This window comes from Heloderma suspectum, chromosome 1 (genome assembly GCF_057233095.1).
Source record: "Heloderma suspectum isolate Gila_16-S chromosome 1, 16-S_ref, whole genome shotgun sequence".
Lineage (NCBI taxonomy): Eukaryota > Metazoa > Chordata > Lepidosauria > Squamata > Helodermatidae > Heloderma > Heloderma suspectum.
In genome coordinates, this window is record NC_139458.1 from 270693364 (window position 1) to 270713687 (window position 20324).

Consider the following 20324-nt stretch of genomic DNA (forward strand, 5'->3'; position numbering starts at 1 on the left):
ACTCTCAAATGATTTTTTATTAAATAATTGAAGCTGTTCTAGTTCTTGTTCTAATGCTCAAAATGCTTCCTCCTTCTCCAGACAAGGAATCTTATTACCCACTGATAGATGTAAACTGGTGGGCAGAGAATGCTGTCATTTTGGCTCGCTGTTCAGGTGCTTTGACAGTGTCCTCGGTGAAAACCTTGAAAAACCTGTTAGGGAAATCCTGTGAATGGTTTGAAAGTTCCCCGCAGGTCACTTCTGCTCATGATGGAGGATTTCTAAGTTTGGAGGTAGGAAGCACTTGCAAAACCTAAGAAATGTCTCATTCGTATGTTTGTGAAATGTTACATTCTTAATGTGTAAATGTTTAACCCTCCTACAATTTAAAAATGCATCTCAGACTCTAATTATCAGTATAAAACAGTAACATGCATTTGACAGTGGGCCAGTTCTGATGTCACAATAAACTATAGCTTATCATGATGGAAAAGCATTGCGGCGAGCCTTGGGATAGCATGCTGTGCTTTTCTGCCATGGCTGCAGCAGGAGATCAGAAATTTTCACTTCTGTTTCTGATTAACCACAGTTCACGGCTGCATCTGGACCCTAAACTGTGCTTACTGTTAACTATGGGTTGTTTACTATAAAGCATAGTTTACATTAACAACAGTTTCTTGGGTTTGGATGAAGTGACAAGATGCAGCTTGAGTTTGAACCCATGGTTTCTTATTAGGCTAAAACTCTGGGTGGTCTACCCCACAACAACCCAGAATTCTGGGTTTGCACATCACAACAAACAACCAAGGAATGGGGCATTCCTGGGTTGATTACAAAAGTGGGAATGAAGCAGAAGCAGCCAGCAGGCTGAAGTCAGCTTGCTCACTCCTGCATGTCCTTGACGAACTATGGGTTGTTTAACCTGTAGTTGGCAATACCATGCAAACCGGGTCTATAAGTCTCCCTCTGAACAACAGTTAAAAGCACAATTAAAATGATTGCAGTACCTTTAATTGTTGTTCAGTGGGAGATGATCCTGATGATGATGATGATGCAACAATATGCTGTTTAATGATAGATATTTTCCCCTCATAATCCTCTGTTTAGAACCAGTATTTAATTTTATAGCCATAGTCATGTGCTCATATATGGCAATGTAAGTTGAGACCATACTAATTCTTAAGAAATGTACTTATTAAGTATGTTTCGGTGGTTTATGAATGTACCAAGCACCTATAATGGGGTTGTGCTAATGGCCCATCTGCTGTAATAACCTGGCTGTTGGAAGCTTGAGAGGAAATTCATTTTCTGGTTCTGGTTTTTCGCTCTCAGCAGCTTTGAGAATTGTGGTGGCTTATTGCCTCTTTGTGTCCTGAAGCCTGACAGACTTAAGTGTGATACATTGTGCCATTTAGTAAGAATTGCTTTCCTTGTAGTGTGAGGTGAAGTTGGCTCCAAAGAGATTGCGTTTGGATAGCAGACCTGGTGATGAAGACGAAGGAGAAGATGACTCTGATTCGGATGATGAAACTTCTGCCAAGGCGCGGTATTTTGGCTATCTTAAGCAAGGCCTGTATTTTGTGACTGAAATGGAACGGTTTGCTCCTCCTAGGAAACGCCCGCGCACTATCATAAAGAATTATCGCCTTGTGAACCTGAGGTCCACAACACCTGAGGAGCTGTACCAAAGAAAGGTGAGAGTGAAACATGCTTCCCTTCCCCCACATGCTTTTCTAAGTCAGGTTTAATTACAAGGTATTAATTTCTTGCAGTAGCACCCCTAGGCCGACCCTTTCTTTGGATGTAAACTTATTTCCGTGTTTCAGATTGTTGGGTTTGGGTTGTGTTGATTTAAAGAGAACTGCCCTTCATATATGTGTAGGCTACGATTGTTGGAAGTAGATGTGAGTTTATTGGTGTGCCTTCACGCTCAATGATACACCCATATTTATAAGGGAATTGGAAATTCTAAATAATGTACCATGAATATCAGTAGGAAGTATCTTGAAGTCATCACGCTGAAAGAGCAAAGACACTCTTTCAATTGAAAAAGCCTGGTCAATCAATAATGTGCAGGTGTTTGTTGCAAATGCCTTTCCTCAAGATAAAACTTCTGCTGCTTTTTCCCTGAGTCCCCAGAACACATTATATTGTATGCGGGGCGAGGTGGGTGGGAAATCTGCCACTTAAGCACCCATTGCCATGTGATTGCTCTGTAAAATGCAGAGTCATGGGCACCTATTATTATATACTGTTTGCAATGTATCCCGTTGCCCGTTATATATGGACTGTCAATTGCGTTTTGACTTGGGGAGCTATCTCACAAAGGAATAGATGTGGTTGGAACATGCTTTTACTGATTCTTCAAATAAACCTAAATTTCTTGTCTCAAATTGAAAAAGTATAGATTTTTCTGATAGTATATTCACTCTCTTGTAATGGATCCACGTGGATTGCTTTAATTTTTATGTGCTTTGTTTTTAGATTGACAATGAAGAATATGGAGAAGCTTTGTCGCTAGCTCAAACATATGACCTTGATTCTGACCTTGTTTATCAGAGGCAGTGGAGGAAATCTGCTGTTAGCATTGCTTCTATTCAGGATTATCTGGTATGTTCTCGTATGGGAAGGTAGCATTTATAGGTTGGATTGAGAGATAGACAAGTGGAACTCTGCTTGGGCAGCGTGGCTTTCCTGGCTCCTCCCTCTACTGCTTCCCCCTGTGCCGCCCCACAAAGCTGTTCCCAAGGGTTCAGGGACCCTCTGGAATGGTGTATGATGGGCATGAGTGGATGTAGTGGGATGGGGAAATTGGGATAATTTAGAGGGACTTGTGTAACCCACTCATATATTTTTCTTTAAGAATTTTGAGTGGGAATATTCCTGCACATGCTCAGTAAAGGATAGAGATAGGGAGTGGCCACCATTTTAGGCAGTTACCAAAAATGCAGCTTGGAAGAACCTTGCTTTCTCTTCCCTGTAAGACCCTGAACCCTTGAGACAGGGCTGTTTGCAAAGTTTGCTCGTGTGTTATTGGACTCATCCACCTTGAGAAGATTGCTGCGGAGCTGGAGTGAATTGAGCAGAGACTTTTCCTTCTTTGGCCATCAGAAAAATCAAGCTTCAAAGAGAAGTTTTATTTATATTTTTGTTGTTGTGGACTCAAGCTAAAAGACAGAACTTTGGGAGGGTTGTGCTCTGCTTTATTGTTTTGGTGATAAGTGTATTGTTGTGCATGTAAAATTATTACATGTGCATTATTATTGTTTTTTAATTAAGAAATTAAAATGATATATGTTAATTGTCTTTGTACAAGGCCTTTGCTGTGAGTCCCTTTAGAGACCCTGAAGAAAATTGTTACACTTGCATAAACAGAAGTGCTTTTCTGTTTTTCTGAGTCAAGCCTGTGAAACCAGCTTTATTACGTGTCTTAATTGTTGCTTTAGAAAATGACCCTTTACCACCAGGGGTGCAGAATCCCTTCGAGCCTGAGGGCTGAATTCCATTTCTGAGAAGCCCTTGGGGGCCACAGTCAGTGGTGGGCAGAGCCCATGACAAAGTGAGTGTGGCCAAAGGCAAAAGGGGGCAGGGCCAAAATACCAGCATATTTTAGCTTAAAGCTCTTCCTTCAGGTAACTAAGCCTTAGGAGAGGCATTTCAAACTTCTTAGAAGGGGGCAGGGTGTGTGCAAAAGCCAGGAAACTGCCAAAATATCAATGGTTGGGGGAAAAGAGGGCATGGCTGTCTGGGGAACCCTGGAGGGCCAGATTTGTTCCCCTGCTTTTGCCACTTGAAGAACATAAGAACATAAGAACTGTGCTGGATCAGACCAAGGGTCCATCTAGTCCAGCATTCTGTTCACACAGTGGCCAACCAGCTGTCAACTGGGAACCACCATCCTGCCCATGTTCCCCAGCAACTGGTGTACATAGGCTCATTGCCTCTGCTGCTGGAGGTAGCATAGAGCCATCAGGACTAGTAGCCATTGATAGCCTTCTCCTCCAGGAATTTGTCCAACCCCCCTTTTTAAAGCCATCCAAACTGGTGGCCATCACTACATCCTGTGGTAGCCAGTTCCATAGTTTAACTATGCACTGTGTGAAGAAGTACTTCAATGCAGAATGATCTGTGTAAAATACTTTATTTAAAAGCCTGCTGATTCTATACAGTTCGGTAGATTTTGATCTCCAAGTCATAGCTAGAGATGGGTGGGAAAAGGATAATTCTAAATGCAATGTTTCTGGGAAGGGATGTAGCTTAGTGGGAAAGCAGAAGGTCCCAGGCTTAATCCCTGGTGTGTAGGGCTGAGTAAGGCTCCTGCCTGAAATCCTTGAGAGCCACTGCCAGTCAGTGTAGACAAGACAGAGCTAAATGGACAAGTGGCCTGACTCTGTGTAACGCAGTTTTGTATGTTTACTAGCCTGACCTCATGAATATAATTGCACTTCCTTGCTTGGTCACTGACAAGCTCCAATGAATTATATCCTTCTCCTGGTTTTTGTTTGGGACAGAGCAAAATTAATAAGCGTTCTTGGGTTCTTCATGAGTGCCTGGAAAGAGTTCCTGAGAATGTGGACGCTGCTAAAGAGTTGCTGCAATATGGCTTAAAAGGAACAGACCTAGAGGCTCTCGTGGCCATAGGGAAAGGAGAAGATGGCGGCAGGTTTGTAGGAGTGGATTGTCAGTTCTGCTCACTTACGTTGCGAACTATTGTTGTTGTTGCTCAGTCGTTAAGTCGTGTCCGACTCTTCGTGACCCCATGGACCATAGCACGCCAGGCCTTCCTGTCCTCCGCTGTCTCCCGGAGTGTGCTCAAGTTCATTTGCTAACTATAGTAAGCAAATATTGTAAAAAAAATCCGTGGTTAAATAATATATTGTGATGGATTAATATAAAGCAAGTATATGCGGATCTTTCCCATGTTGCGTATGCATGCCATGCTCCTATGTGAAAAGGAAGTTGATATGTAATGGGCTCTATTACAAACCTGTACACTATCAGAGCAAAGGGCTGGATGTGCCCGATCTTGTCTATCTTGGAAGCTAAGCAGGGTCAGCCCCAATTAGTACTTGGATGGGAGACCGCCTGGGAATCAGGCTTCCTGCACTGAGCAGGGGGTTGGACTCGATGGTCTTGTAGGCCCTTCCAACCCTATGATTCTATGAAAAGATTGAATTTATAGGTTGGTGGAAGAGGAGGACGCATGCAAAATCTCTTTCCAAAATGACCATTCCAAGTGTGAAAAATGGAGTGGGAGCAGTGTGTTTGAAACCTGAAGGAACATTGTAGGATTTAATGGAAATTTTAAACTAGTCGCGTCCGTGCTTAACAAATGTGTCACAAGTCAAATCCTAAATTGCTGAAGGAGTTGCACTGGTTACCAGTTGTTTTCCAGGCCAAATTCAAGGTGTTCGTTTTGACCTTTAAAACCCTATACGGTTCTAGCCCAGCCTATCTCAAGGAGTGCCTCCAGCAACACCAGACAGGGTGTTCAACAAGATCAGCCTCGGATGGCCTTCTCTCTGTCCCATCAGCCAGGACAGCTAGGCTGGTGAAGACGAGGGAGAGGGCCTTCTCTGTGGTAACCCCCACTCTGTGGAACTCCCTCCCTAGGGAATTCTGCCATGCCCTCTCTTTAATGAGCTTCCACCATGCATTGAAAACGTGGTTGTTCAGGCAGGCATTTGGGGTGGGTTAGGGTATTTTTAGAAATACGATGTTTTAATGTGGAATTTTATTGTTTTAAACTGTTGTATTATTGTACATCACCCAGAGTGGCCGGGTGACTGGCCAGATGGGTGATAAAGAAATTTAAGAAACAAACAAACAAATGTAGTGCAGCCTGCACTAGAGTCCCTCTGTCTCTCATTCATATATATTTATTTATTTATTTATTTATTTATGAGAGAAAGGGACTCGTGTGTGTGTGTGTGTGTGTGTGTATATATATATATATATATATATATGAGAGAGGGACTGTAGTGCAGGCTACACTACGTATGTAGCTCCCCACCCAGTGCTGTGATGTGGTTTGGACTCGAATCTACTAAGGGAGGGAGCGGCCAGGAAGCAGTGTAGGTATGATTCTGTCATGATTCTGCTCCTGCCCGAGAGGGCCACAACCCCCTGTGTCCTTTTCCACTTGTGGCAGCACCACAGCTTGGTGCTCATTTTGCTATAAATGATAGTCACATCACTTTTGTTCTATACTATCTGTTAGGCATCTGTTGACACCAAATCTGTCAAAAGGCAGGCTAGAAATAGGGGATTGTCAAACTGGAGGGGTCACTCCTTGTTTTTAGCAAAACAGTGGTAAAAAATCCTATCTGCTAAACCTGTTATTTATGACCGATTAACATTCAGTTTAAAATTCTACGTTCAGATTGGCAAATGGTTTCTTTGTACTTAACGCTGTGTGTGGGTGAAAAATGTAGAGTTGCAACCTGATTAAACAAAATTTAATCAGTTATTCATATGGATATTTTTAAAAAATACTCTAAGGAGGTAGATGCTTGTCTTGCCCCCCCCCCCCCCCGACACTTACTTTATCTTTACAACAATGTGAGGTAGGATTAGGCTGAGAAACAGTGACTGGCTCATGGACCTAGCTATGGCATGGGGGTTAGACCTATGCACCTACCTGCTCCTTACCTCAGTAGATCAGAGACTGGCCAACGGTTTTTACCAATTAATCTAGCAATTAAATTTGCATACATTTTGCATATGGGTGAAAGTACTTCTGAAGCAAGAAGCATAAGTTCTTTATTTTTAGATGATGCATGCATGTGTCATCGTAGGCACTGTCTTAAGAAAAGGCATTTCTACCCTCTGTGAGAGAAGGGTATCTCTTTTTTTAAGATGCCATTTTGCCATCTATAACTTCTATAAGGACTTGTATTAAAAATAATGGGTTGCATTCAGCTGTCTGTCCAGCAGAACTGACACTGCTGTCGGACCGGATTCCCTCTTTCCTCTTCTTCTATTGCCGCTACAGCCACTATCTGTTCTGGAGCGTTGGGAGACACCTCCCCCCCCCCCCCGAGCAGACTGGGGAGGGCATGGAAGGTTGCTAAGGAGAGACGAGGAAGGGGAAGTCCCGTTACTCTACTCACGCAATATTGGATGTCACCCAATTTTTATTTTTAAAAATCTGCTTTCTGATTAATTGAGGGCACCTAGTATTTAGTCAATTATAGTATTTATAGTATTTAGTCAATTTAGTCAGTTAAACTGATTAATAGAGTTTAATGTTACAGCCCTAGTAAAATATATTTGAAAGCTTGTTCTGTGAAATGCAAAATACAAGTGACAGTGCTTTGCTAAAAAGGTGTTCACAGATTGCTTCTTAGATTTTCTGTGTAAATCTGTCTGTAACGCTATTTGTGCAACCTATTTGTAAAAGATGTTTTATGTTGCTTTAGTAGTTGCTAAGTTTTAACTAATGAAAATTGTTGCATATATTTCAAGAGGGAAAAATGAAGAATAACGTTTACCTGCCGAAAATGGCGCAAAGACTTATGAAAGCCTAAGACCTTTGCTTTTGCTGGGTACTATTTCCCTTTCCTTTTTAAAAAAGAATCTGTTGTAATTTAAAATGTAGTTCTAAAACCCCCTGTTTTTGACCAAATAACCAGCTCTCCGTTCACTGATTGCATTCTTCTCCCAGATTTATCTTGCCAGGTGATGTGGACATTGATGAACTACTTTATGAAGAGTTTTTAACTCCTGAGGAAGAAGCAGAGAGTAGGAAGGAGTGGGAAGCCATGAAACGTCAAGAACTTCTTCAATCAGTAAACTTCTCCAAGTAAATGAAATGTCAGGCTCAATGTCATCTTGTTATATTACTAGGCTTATACACACAGTACCCAAAAGGAAGGATATTTTTAATACATTTTGCTTCTAATTGGATCAAGGTATACTTTTTTAACTGTCAGTGGACTTTGAAAGTGGTCTAGCTTATTGAATTTCCCATTGGGATTTTAAATGTGGAGACAGGCTCCCCAATCCAACTCTAATTGCGTTCAGAAAAGTTCCCTGATTCAGCCCTAATAGCAACTGGATGCTCTGAAAGAGGGGTAGGCAACCTGGCACCCTCCAGATGTTTTGGACTTCAACTCCCATCAGCCTCAGCCAACATTGCCAGTGGTCAGGAATCCTGAGAGTTGTGGTCCAAAACATCTGGTGGGCATCAGGTTGGGGAAAGCTGCTCTAGAATGTTCATTCAGATGAGCCTCTGAGTGCATTTCATTGAAAGTCATACAATGTAGGTGGATGACATCCACATAGAGATGCACATCTTGAGGTACATCCCAAAGCCAGGCACCAGGTGAACCTATGGGAGGGTATTCCATAACTTGGGGGGCTTCTGCTGAAAAGGCCTGCTCCTGAGTAGTTGTCATGGGCCCAATCCTTCAGGCACACACTATGGCATTCTGACACAGGACACCCCAAATCAGTGAGACTCTTTTCTTGTAGCAAATCCCACAGTAAATCTGAATGGTTTCATTCTTCAGAAATCATATTGTTGTTGTTCAGTCGTTCAGTCGTGTCCGACTCTTCGTGACCCCATGGACCATAGCACGCCAGGCCTTCCTGTCCTGCGCTCTCTCCTGGAGCGTGCTCAAGTTCATATTCATTGCATCAGTGATGCTATCTAGCCATCTCATCCTCTGCCGTCCCCTTCTCCTTTTGCCTTCAGTCTTTCCCAGCATCAGGGTCTTTTCCAGAGAGTTTTCTCTTTGCATTAGGTGGCCAAAATATTAGAGCTTCAGCTTCAGTATCTGTCCTTCCAATGAGCAGTCAGGGTTGATTTCCTTTAGGATTGAATGATTTGACCTCCTTGCAGTCCAGGGGACTCGTAAGAGTCTTCTCCAGCACCACAGTTCGAAGGCATCAGTTCTTCAGCACTCTGCCTTCCTTATAGTCCAGCTCTCACAGCCATACGTTACTACTGGGAAAACCATAGCTTTGATTAGACGGACCTTTGTCGGCAAGGTGATGTCTCTGCTTCTTACTATGCTGTCTAGGTTTGCCATAGCTTTCCTCCCAAGGAGCAAGCGTCTTTTAATTTCATGGCTACAGTCACTGTCTGTGGTGATCTTGGAGCCCAAGAAAATAAAATCTGTCACTGCTTCCATTTCTTCCCCTTCTATATGCCAGGAAGTGATGGGGCCAGATGCCATGATCTTAGTTTTTTTAATGTTGAGTTTCAAACCAGCTTTTGCACTCTCCTCTTTCACCCTCAACAAGAGGCTCTTTAGATCCTCTTCACTTTCTGCCATTAGGGTGGCATCGTCTGCGTATCTGAGGTTGTTGATAATTCTCCCAGCAATCTTAATTCCGACCTGTGATTCATCCAACCCGGCGTTTCTCATGATGTACTCTGCATATAAGTTAAAAAAGCAGGGCGACAATATGCAGCCTTGTCGTACTCTTTTCCCAATTTTGAACCACTCGGTTGTTCCATGTCTGGTTCTTACTGTTGCTTCTTGACCCTCATACAGGTTTCTCAGGAAACAGGTAAGGTGGTCTGGTACCCCCATCTCTTTCAGAATTTGCCACAGTTTGTTGTGATCCACACAATCAAAAGCTTTAGCGTAGTCAATGAAGCAGAAATAGACGTTTTTCTGGAATTCTCTTGCTTTCTCCATGATCCAGCGAATGTTGGCGAATTGACCTCTAGTTCCTCTGCCTCTTCGTAACCCAGCTTGTACTTCCGGTAGTTCTCGGTTCACATATTGCTGAAGCTGGTAACAATTAGCTATAGGCTCCATAAGGAATTCCAAAACAATCCAAGTGTAATAACTTGGTTTCCCTGTGGCACTCTCTACAGCTCAGAATACAGGGTAAAGGCCTTGAAAAATTCCTGGCGTAATTCATCCCAAGCAATCCATGACAAGGATTTCCAAGTACAGGGCAAAGAGCTTGAATAATTCCTGGTGTGAGCCATCCCAGGCAATCCAAGACAAGGGTTCTAGAAAAAGACCTAAACAAATCCACAAGAAGAGAGGTTTAGTCCAACCTTGAAATCTTTGTTAGAACCTCCGTGCTACATTGGCCAAGGCCTATCAAGTCCAAGAGAGGTTCAAGAGTATGGCCAGAGTCCACACAAGCACAGGTTTCAACAACCATAGCTTCCACTTTTGTATCTCCATGCTACATAGGTCCACATCCATAGCAAACAAGAATTCAAGGTCTATGAAAAGTGTAGCAGTACTTTCCATGGCAGGTTCTTAACAATACAAAGTTCAAAGAGACCAGAGTCCAAATTGGAAGGAGAGTCCATGTGAAGTGTGCCTCAAGAGGCTCAGACAATAGTAAGTCCAAACAGAGAAGATTTTGGGCAGTAAAGATGAGAACGTTCCTAGCCAAGGCTCCAAGCCTGGGCATCTGCTTAAAGGCGAAGGTGTGGCTGCGATAGCCCTCCTCTTGAAATAACTATCTGACCAGGGCTTTTAGCCCATCGATGAGGGCCCTGCTCAAACAGGGCATCTCTGTTCTGCCCTTCAGGGGTGATACTTCCACCTGTGACACCTCTGAACCCCCCCCCCCCCCGCCTTCTGCTAGGTTCTCACAGAGAGGCTGCCAGCATTCTTCTCTGTCAACACCAAAGCTAGCAGCTGGATGGGAATAACTTAACCTGCCTGCTTTCCTCTGAGATCACTGACAGAGATAAGCTCACACTGATTCTGACATTCTACAGGCTGAATAGGCCCAAACCCTTCCAGGCCACTTCTGATTCGAGTCTAGCTGCAAACTATAAGGCCCACTGCAGTGCTAGAGCTGGGCCACAACAATAGCCTCCCGCCATACCTCAGCATGAGAGAGCAGATGGAGCAGGGACTCCGCTGACTTCCTCAGGGTCAGGCAGGACTATATGGGAAGAGGCGCGTCTTCAGATACTGAGGCCCCAAACTGTGAAGAGCTTTATAGGGTAACACCAGCACTTTGAATTGGGCTTGGAGACTAATTGGGAGCCAGTGATAATTTTATGCTGGCATAAAATGATCATATTATGATCATAAAATGATCATAATACCCAGTTCCAGTCAGTACCATAGCTGCCAAATTTTGTACTGAAACTGAAGATTCTGGACCATCTTCAGTGGCAGCTGTACTTACAATAAGAACATAAGAAGAGCCCTGCTGGATCAAACCAAGGTCCATCTAGTTCAGCATTCTGTTCACACAGTGGCCAACCAGCTGTCGACTGGGAACCCACAAGCAGGGCACGAGCGCAACAGCATCCTCCACCCATGTTCCCCAGCAACTGGTGTACATAGGCATATGGCCTCTGATACTGGAGGTAACACATAACCATCAGGACTAGTAGCCATAATGTATTGCAGTCGTCTAAACGAGGAGTTACCCTAGCATGGATCACTGAAGTCAGGTTGTCTCTGTTCAGGTAGGGTTGTAGCTGGCATACCAGCCTCCGTGCTCCGAAGGTGCTCCGTGCCACAGAAGACACTTGTGGTTCTTTATGCACTGCATGACTTCCAGTTGGATGCACATCTCAATGTCCATCTAAATGGTGTGTTCTGTCACAATTGGTCTTGTGTTGCATAGATAGAGTTGAACTGGAATTATATATTTGCAATAAGTATAAAATTATTAAAATTGTTGCCCCAACTGCTGCGGGTTTCGCAGTAATTTATTTGTTTAGTCACCTTTAAAAACATGAACATTCCCTTTTTGCCTTGTTAAAAACAGGTTAACTTTGGAACAGAAAGAACTTTGCCGTAGCAGGTTGAAACTACTAACATATTTGGATCGGCTAGCGACATATGAGGTATGGAAGATGGTTCTTCAACCAAGTATTTCATTTGTTGGCTTATGGCTTACTATATAGTTACTTCAAGACCTTTTAGTCTGATAGTTTTGTTTTCATGTTTTCAGTGTTGTTAGCTCTTCAGTTATTATACACAATTATGCAGGCAACATCATGGTTGTGCACCAGAAAATTGCTGTTGTTTGTGCAGCTGTGTGTATTCTCTCTTTTTTTTCTCCCACCTGACCTTCCTCCTCCCAACAAATCATATGTTAAATCCTCTGGTACTTAAAACATGTTTATGCTCTGTGTGTGTGTGTGTGTGTGTGTGTGTTAGAGAGAGAGAGAGAGAGAGAGAGAGAGAGAGATGGAGTGAAAATATACAAAAACGTCTGCCTGTCTGTGAAGTGTCCACTTGCTTAGAGCACTGAGCCACATGGCTTAAGAGTACGATATGGTAGCCAACCGTTGGGCTGTTAAATTTGCAGATAGCCTCTGGAAGGCAGTGGCACGTGTATTGAGAGACTGGACTTTGCCACCAGTTCAGGCACAGTGTTGCTTTCCATTTACAGTTGATCTATCTCCCATTGCACAGGGCAAATGCCAGCAAAGTCATGGTTGCTTTGTGGTATTGCTTCAGGATGTTGTCCGTGTCATGTGTTGAGGACCTCTGAGAAACGGATAACCATTGTGAAATACTTTGTAATGGTTTTTCTTCAGGAGATCCTCGGAGGGCCACATGATGCTGAGCAGAGATACGATGCAGAGTTCTTCAAGAAGTTCCGAAATCAAAATATTGTTCTTTCTGCAAGGACATATGCACGGGTATAACTTCTTTTGAAACTTACTAGCAAAGGATTTCGCATTTTTTAGGGTTTTTTCAATCAATATTTACAATTGCCATCTTATGAATTACATTCAATTTATACAATTATAGCACAATCCTATATTTCTCTATTCAGAAGTAAGTCTTACTGTGTTTAATTGGGTTTACTCCCAGGTAAGTGGGTATAGTATTTTAGCTTTATTTTATTTCATTTTACATGTACAGTGACTTTCCACCAAGAAAATGACACTCAAGGTGGTTTAAGGAACAATTCTATGCATGTTTAGACAGAAAAGAGTCCTACAACTCCCAGCATTCCCCAGCCAGCATGGCTGGCTGGGAAATGCTGGAAGTTGTAGGACCTTTTTCTGTCTAAACATGCATAGGATTGTGCACTTGGTGTCTGGCAGAAAAATGGGTTTCATAGACAGTGTGGCCAGTTGCACAGGCCCCTCCAATCCAATCACAGTTTGTCCCCTAAGGAATCTTCTGGTGGGAGATTCAGGACAGATAACAGGAAGCACTTCTTCACACAGCATATAGTTAAACTGTGGAATTCTCTACCACAAGATGTACTGATGGCCACCAATTTGGATGGCTTTAAAACAGGATTAAACAAATTCATGGAGGATAAAGCTATCACTGGCTACTACTTATGATGGCTATGTAATACCTCCAGTGGCAGAGGCAGTATGTTTCTCACTATCAGTTGCTGGGGAACATGATCTGGAGGGGTCTATTGCACTCATGTCCTTCTTGTGGGCTTCCAGTTGGCATCTGGGTGACCACTGTATGAACAGAATGCTGGACTAGATAAGCCTTTGGTCTGATCCAGCATGGCTGTTCTTAGGTTCTGAACACACGAGGTTCCTTTTTTAGCTAATGCTAGGTTTCTTTCCCTCTTTTCTTTCAAAACATTCATGGAAGACCCCTAGCTTTTGAACAGAAGAAGAATGACATGAGTTTGCTGGATTGGTAGTCATAAATAAAGGGAGTGTATAGTATAAATAATGACTTGTATTTTTAAGGACAAAAAGGGATTATGCAACCTTCCATAATTTTGGGATACGGTTACTTATGAAATAGAAAGGTCCATAAGCTGTTTCCTGAATGTTAAAATTGAACTATTTGTGCAGGAAAGCAACGTAAGAGCCCTGGATATTTTGTTCACATACCATGGATCAGACTTGCTTCCACATCAGTTGGCAATTCTCTCAAATTTTCCAGAGACCACCTCTCCACACGAATATTCCTTTTTGCTCCCTGAAGCTTGGTAAGTGCATACTTGCAAAGCAGTGCAAAATGGCATTTTTTTCCTTTGAAAACATTAGTATTTTAGTTTTAAAAAACAATTAGTACTTCTGATTAAAATGTCAAGTTCAAATATACAGAGACAGAAAGAGATCAAGTTCGAATAAAATAATAAAATAAAAAGCTCTGGAGAGAGACATCCCATAAATACATTTCCAGCCAGACTTTGTTCTGTTAGTTGCTATTGTCTGGAATCCAACAGGGTTAGGCAGAAGGAAGATTGGAAGATGGTAGATCTGTGACTGATTTGCAATTGATTATGCAAGGCTTTCTCCCATGGCTGGCCTTGTGCTAATAGTTATCTCGCAGTGTTCCTCATCCATCAGTATGAGTATTAATTGATTGCCTTTGACCAGGTCTTTGTGGCACTCTGCTAGCCACTTTGAGAATTTTGTGTTAGGATCCCTGATTTATAGTATCTCAAATGTAGATCTGTATTTGCATATATGGTGTATGGTTCATGAGGTGCACTGGGTAAATATAACAAGCACAGCACAAAGGGTACAAGTACAGTAATGGGTCCAGGAGGTAGAAAAAAGTAGGATTATACTGGACTAGCAATGAAATGATGTGAGGATAGAACATCCAACCAGAACGATTCGTGAAATTTGGCAACAGGTCAGCAAGTTGCATATGTGTTGGCATAAGCTGTGAATGGATACCAGTTCTCAATTAAACTGTTTGTATTTGCTCAAAGGAGACATGCATTTGTTTTGTAAACTTGCCTGTTTGAACTAATTCGTGGAGTCTTTGATACCATCGGTTAATTTAGGGGTGCAGAACCAGATTTGGGTGGGGGGCCAGATGACTCTGCGGGCCATAAGATGACAGGTGGGCATGGCTACGCTCGCCTGACATTATTTGCTCCTTGGCCCAAGCTTGGCTGCGGGCAGGCTTTCCTAGTTAGGGAAACCACATGTGCAGTGAAGCCAAGCTGCTTCTCCTTTGGCTGCCCCACTTCCTTCCCTCATTGCAGGAAGGAGGTGGGGTGGTTGAAGGGGTAGCAGCTGACTTCCTTTTGCTTCTCCAACTGAGGAGCGAAGAGTACTCAGCCAACTTCAGCCTCCCTGCCTCCTTCCTGTAACGGGGGAGGGAGGTGAGACAGCTGAAGCAGAGAGAGGCCACCCCACACCCCCGTCCCCAATCTTGCCTCTCATCTCAGATCAGAAATTACAGCAGGAACGGGTGGATGCCAGGTGATGGGACCTGGCCCATGCTGAGGGTGCAGGCAGTTCTCGCTGCCCTGCTCTTATCTCTGATTTCAGACCAGAGTTAATAGCGGGGGTTCTACTGCTGGCACATACCAGCAGGGGAACTCCCACTGTTATCTCCAGGCTGAGACTGGAGCTAACAGTGGGGGATGTCCTCTGAGGGGGTTCCTCTCGGGGTGGGACTTTGAGATGAAGTTTTGTCCCCTGGAGGAACCCCCAAAGGTTCCATGGGCTGGATTGAGGTGCCTGGCAGGCCAAGTCCTGTCCATGGGCTGGAGGTTCTGCATCCCTGGGTTAATGTTTGGCATGTGGTGACTCTTCCAATGCGAGGGTATTTCCAGTCTTGTGGCTAGCATGGCCAAGCCCTAAGGTTTCCAGGTCAAATTTCCCCAACCTGGTGCCCTCCAGATGTTTTCAATTTCATCTAACAACCCAGCCAGCACAGCTAATAGTTAGGAATGCTCGGAGTTTTAGTATAAAATATCTGGAGGGCACCTGTTTGGGGAAGACTACTGTAGGGAATGCAATTTAGGTTGTCCTCAAGTTAAGTAAAGTGAGTTCTGGATTAGGTGAAACAGGACTATTTAAGATGGCACTAAGTTCTTCAAAGAAAATTGGAGAAAGAAATGGCAACCCACTCCAGTATTCTTGCCAAGAAAACCCCATGGAACGTATCACAAGGCTAAAAGATATGACGCCGGAAGATGAGCCCCTCAGGTCGGAAGGTGTCCAATATACTACTGGGGAAGAGCAGAGGGTATTTCCAAGTAGCTCCAGAAAGAGTGAAGCGGCTGGGCCAAAGCCGAAAGGACACTCAGCTGTGGATGTGTCTGGTGGTGAAAAGAAAATCCGATGCTGTAAAGAACAATATTGTTTAGGAACCTGGAATGTCAGATCAATGAATCAAGGTAAGCTGGAGGTGGTCAAACATGAGATGGCAAGATTGACCATCGACATCTTGGGAATCAGCGAACTAAAATGGACAGGCATGGGCAAATTTAATTCAGGTGACCATCATATCTACTACTGTGGGTAAGAATCCCTTAGAAGAAATGGAGTAGCACTCATAGTCAACAAAAGGGTGGGAAAAGCAGTACTGGGGTACAATCTCAAAAATGATAGAATGATCTCAGTACGAATCCAAGGCAAACCATTCAACATCACAGTAATTCAAGTCTATGCCCCAACCACTGATGCCGAAGAAGCTGAGGTTGATCAGTTCTATGAAGACCTACAACACCTTCTAGAACTAACACCAACAAAAGATGTCCTCTTCATCATAGGGGATTGGAATGCTAAAGTAGGAAGTCAAGAAATCACCAGGATAACAGGCAAGCATGGCCTTGGTGTACAAAATGAAGCAGGACAAAGGCTAATAGAGTTTTGCCAAGGGAACACGCTGATCATAGCAAACACTCTTTTCCAACAGCACAAGAGGCGACTCTACACATGGACATCACCAGATGGTCAATATCGAAATCAGATTGATTATGTCCTTTGCAGCCAAAGATGGAGAAGCTCTATACAGTCAGTAGAAACAAGACCTGGAGCTGACTGTGGCTCAGATCATGAGCTTCTTATTGCAAAATTTCGGCTTAAATTGAAGAACATAGGGAAAAACACTAAACCATTCAGGTATGACCTAAATCATGTCCCTTATGAATATACAGTGGAGGTGAGGAATAGATTTCAGGGATTAGACCTGATAGACAGAGTGCCTGAGGAACTATGGACAGAAGTCCGTAACATTGTTCAGGAGGCAGGAAGTCAATCCATCCCAAAGAAAAAGAAATGCAAGAAAGCAAAGTGGCTGTCTGATGAGGCTTTACAAGTAGCTGAGGAAAGAAGGGAAGCGAAAAGGAAGGGAGAAGGGGGAAGATATATCCAACTGAATGAGAGTTCCAGAGAATAGCAAGGAGAGACAAGAAGGCCTTCTTAAATGAACAATGCAAAGAAATCGAGGAAAACAATAGAATGGGAAAGACTAGAGATCTCTTCAAGAAAATTGGAGATCTCAAGGGAACATTTTGTGCAAAGACGGGCATGATAAAGGACCAAGAAGGCAGGAACCTAACAGAAGCAGATGAGATTAAGAAGAGGTGGAAAGAATACACAGAAGAACTGTACAGGAAAGATCTGAATGTCCCTGATAGCCATGATAGTGCGGTCACTGAACTTGAGCTGGAAATCCTCGAGAGTGAAGTCAAGTGGGCCTTAGGAAGCATTAGTAACAACAAAGGTAGCGGAGATGACAGTCTTCCAGCTGAGATATTTAAAATCCTAAAAGATGATGCTGTTAAAGTGCTGCACTCAATATGCCAACAAATTTGGAACACTCAACAGTGGCCACAAGACTGGAAAAGGTCAGTTTACATTCCAATTCCAAAGAAGGGCAATGCCAAAGATTGTTCAAACTACCGCACAATTGCGCTCATTTCACATGCCAGCAAGGTGATGCTCAAAATCCTACAAGCTAGGGTTCAGCAGTATGCGAACTGAGAACTACCAGAAGTACAAACTGGGTTTCGAAGAGGCAGAGGAACTAGAGATCAAATCGCCAACTTTCACTGGATCATGGAGAAAGCAAGAGAATTCCAGAAAAACATCTATTTCTGCTTCATTGACTATGCTAAAGCCTTTGATTGTGTGGATCACAACAAACTGTGGCAAATTCTTAAAGAGATGGGGGTACCAGACCACGTTACCTGTCTCCTGAGAAACCTGTACGAGGGTCAAGAAGCAACAGTAAGAACCGGACATGGAACAACCGATTGGTTCAAAATTGGGAAAGGAGTACGACAAGGCTGTATATTGTCGCCCTGCTTATTTAATTTATATGCAGCGTACATCATGAGAAACGCCGGGTTGGATGAATCACAGGTCGGAATTAAGATTGCCGGGAGAATTATCAACAACCTCAGATATGCAGACGATACCACCCTAATGGCAGAAAGCGAAGAGGATCTAAAGAGCCTCTTGTTGAGGGTGAAAGAGGAGAGTGCAAAAGCTGGTTTGAAACTCAACATTAAAAAAACTAAGATCATGGCATCTGGCCCCATCACTTCCTGGCATATAGAAGGGGAAGAAATAGAAGCAGTGACAGATTTTACTTTCTTGGGCTCCAAGATCACCGCAGATGGTGACTGTAGCCATGAAATTAAAAGATGCTTGCTCCTTGGGAGGAAAGCTATGGCACCCCTAGACAGCATAGTAAGAAGCAGAGACATCACCTTGCCGACAAAGGTCCACATAATCAAAGCTGTGGTTTTCCCCGTAGCAACGTATGGCTGTGAGAGGTGGACCGTAAGGAAGGCTGAGTGCCGAAGAATTGATGCTTTTGAACTGTGGTGCTGGAGAAGACTCTTACGAGTCCCCTGGACTGCAAGGAGGTCAAATCAGTCCATCCTAAAGGAAATCAACCCTGACTGCTCATTGGAAGGACAGATACTGAATTTGAAGCTCAAATACTTGGGCCATCTAATGCGAAGAGAAAACTCCCTGGAAAAGACCCTGATGCTGAGAAAGAGTGAAGGCAAAAGGAGAAGGGGACGGCAGAGGATGAGATGGCTAGATAGCATCACTGATGCAATGAACATGGACTTGAGCATGCTCCGGGAGAGAGCGGAGGACAGGAAGGCCTGGCGTGCTATGGTCTATGGGCTCACGAAGAGTCGGACATGACTTAAGACTGAACAACAACAACAAGTTCTTCAAAAACTATTTTCCAGTAGTTTTCAACCATCTTGCAAGTCCACCACATATATAGTAACGTACCAACCTCATTGCAACCTCTCCAGCACTTAGCTGTTAAAGAGTTTGTTAATCCTTTCTGGCTTTAATGGGTACAAATACCATTCTCACATGTATAGCCTGAAGTAGATTGAAATGGTACTTTGTTCCATCTCTCTCTTCCAACTTTCCTCAGAAATTGTACATTTTAGATCTGTGTGTATCTTTGAAGTACATAGGTTTAGATCTCACTTTGTCTCCAGGCACTTGCCACTATCATGTGCCAAAACTGGGTACCTTAAAATAAATAAAAAATGAAGCTTTTCGTAAATCTACCTTTTGAACTTCAGGCAGACTGAAATATTTTACTGCAAAAGGTAAATGTACAGCATAATCCTGTGCATATGTGCTTGAAACCCCCTGTAAGTTCAGTGGGACTTACTCCCAAGCAAATTGGTATGGATTGCAGCCTTACGCACTTGTGCAAAACATCCTTCCATGAAAGTAGTACACTAATTAAAAACTCTTTTATTTGAAGCTGTTTCATGTTCCCATATTAGTTACTGAAGTAGAATTGAAGCACCTTACTAGAAGCATATAAATCAAACTGGCTAAAGCTCTCTGCATTATCACAAAATGTTAAATTCTTATCTTTAAATGATGGTTTTGAGGGAAACATGGAGTCCTCTTGTATTTCATAACATTATCATTTCGCAGGAAGCTCCCCCACAACTTTGTCCAGTGGCTGATTTTGCCACTGAAGAAGATGACTGAATAAATGTTGCATTTGGATAATCATATCTCGCCTTAAGAAGCTGAGATATGAATGAGCCTTTTGCCCAAACATGCAGCCCTTTGTGGCACATGCCATAGGACAGTATCTAATGTTAGTCCTACTTAAAGTAAACCCACTGAAATGAATGGGACTTAAGTTAAATCTGAGCCAAGAAACTATGGTTACCATCTTTGGAACAAGCCAGGGTATTAAACCATGGCTTAAAGCTGGTTTAATATCTGCTGACTTATTCTGAAGGTAGTAAACATTGTTTCATAGATCGAACAAAATGGGAAGCTATGGCTAATTAGAGCTTCCTGGCTGAAGCGAAGGGAGGAGTGTGCAGGACAGAGGCTTGTTCATATCTTGTCTTACTAAGTTGAGAGATGATTGTCTGAATGGATTCTAATTTCTCCTTTATGACCTTTATTCCATCTGTGTAGTTCCTTTGCCAGGAATGGGCTGTAAGTAGGCAAATGCTCAGAAGTTGGTGTGAGTCCTGGCAGGATTGGGAATGGAATGGGATACTGGAGCAGATCCACGGCAGGGTCACTATAGAGGTTAAGTTGGTAATGAGCCAGAGAGTGAACCAAACAATCTGTCTGGAGGGGAATTGGATCAAGAAACAGGCAAATAACATGGCAAGCAAGTGGACAGGGAAGTTAATAGACTGGGGGAGGAATTGGTAGCAACCAGTGGAAGAACAAATAAGCTGGCCTG

The 20324-nt window shown here is 43.2% G+C and overlaps 1 protein-coding gene across 7 annotated transcripts in view; it reads left to right on the plus strand.

Annotated features, from left to right (window-relative positions):
- Positions 1 to 20324, plus strand: part of NBAS (NBAS subunit of NRZ tethering complex) — a 233290-nt gene that overhangs the window by 48172 nt on the left and 164794 nt on the right. For all 7 annotated transcript variants that reach the window (XR_014786542.1, XR_014786544.1, XR_014786543.1 and 4 more), the window contains exons 14-21: positions 82 to 275; positions 1419 to 1676; positions 2467 to 2592; positions 4494 to 4645; positions 7649 to 7786; positions 11695 to 11773; positions 12473 to 12577; positions 13715 to 13851. Coding sequence is in view for 4 of the 7 variants with exons in the window: in XM_084826593.1 (XP_084682719.1) it covers positions 82 to 275; positions 1419 to 1676; positions 2467 to 2592; positions 4494 to 4645; positions 7649 to 7786; positions 11695 to 11773; positions 12473 to 12577; positions 13715 to 13851 (1189 nt within the window). In the remaining 3 variants the exon portion in view is untranslated. The remainder of the gene's footprint in view (positions 1 to 81; positions 276 to 1418; positions 1677 to 2466; positions 2593 to 4493; positions 4646 to 7648; positions 7787 to 11694; positions 11774 to 12472; positions 12578 to 13714; positions 13852 to 20324) is intronic.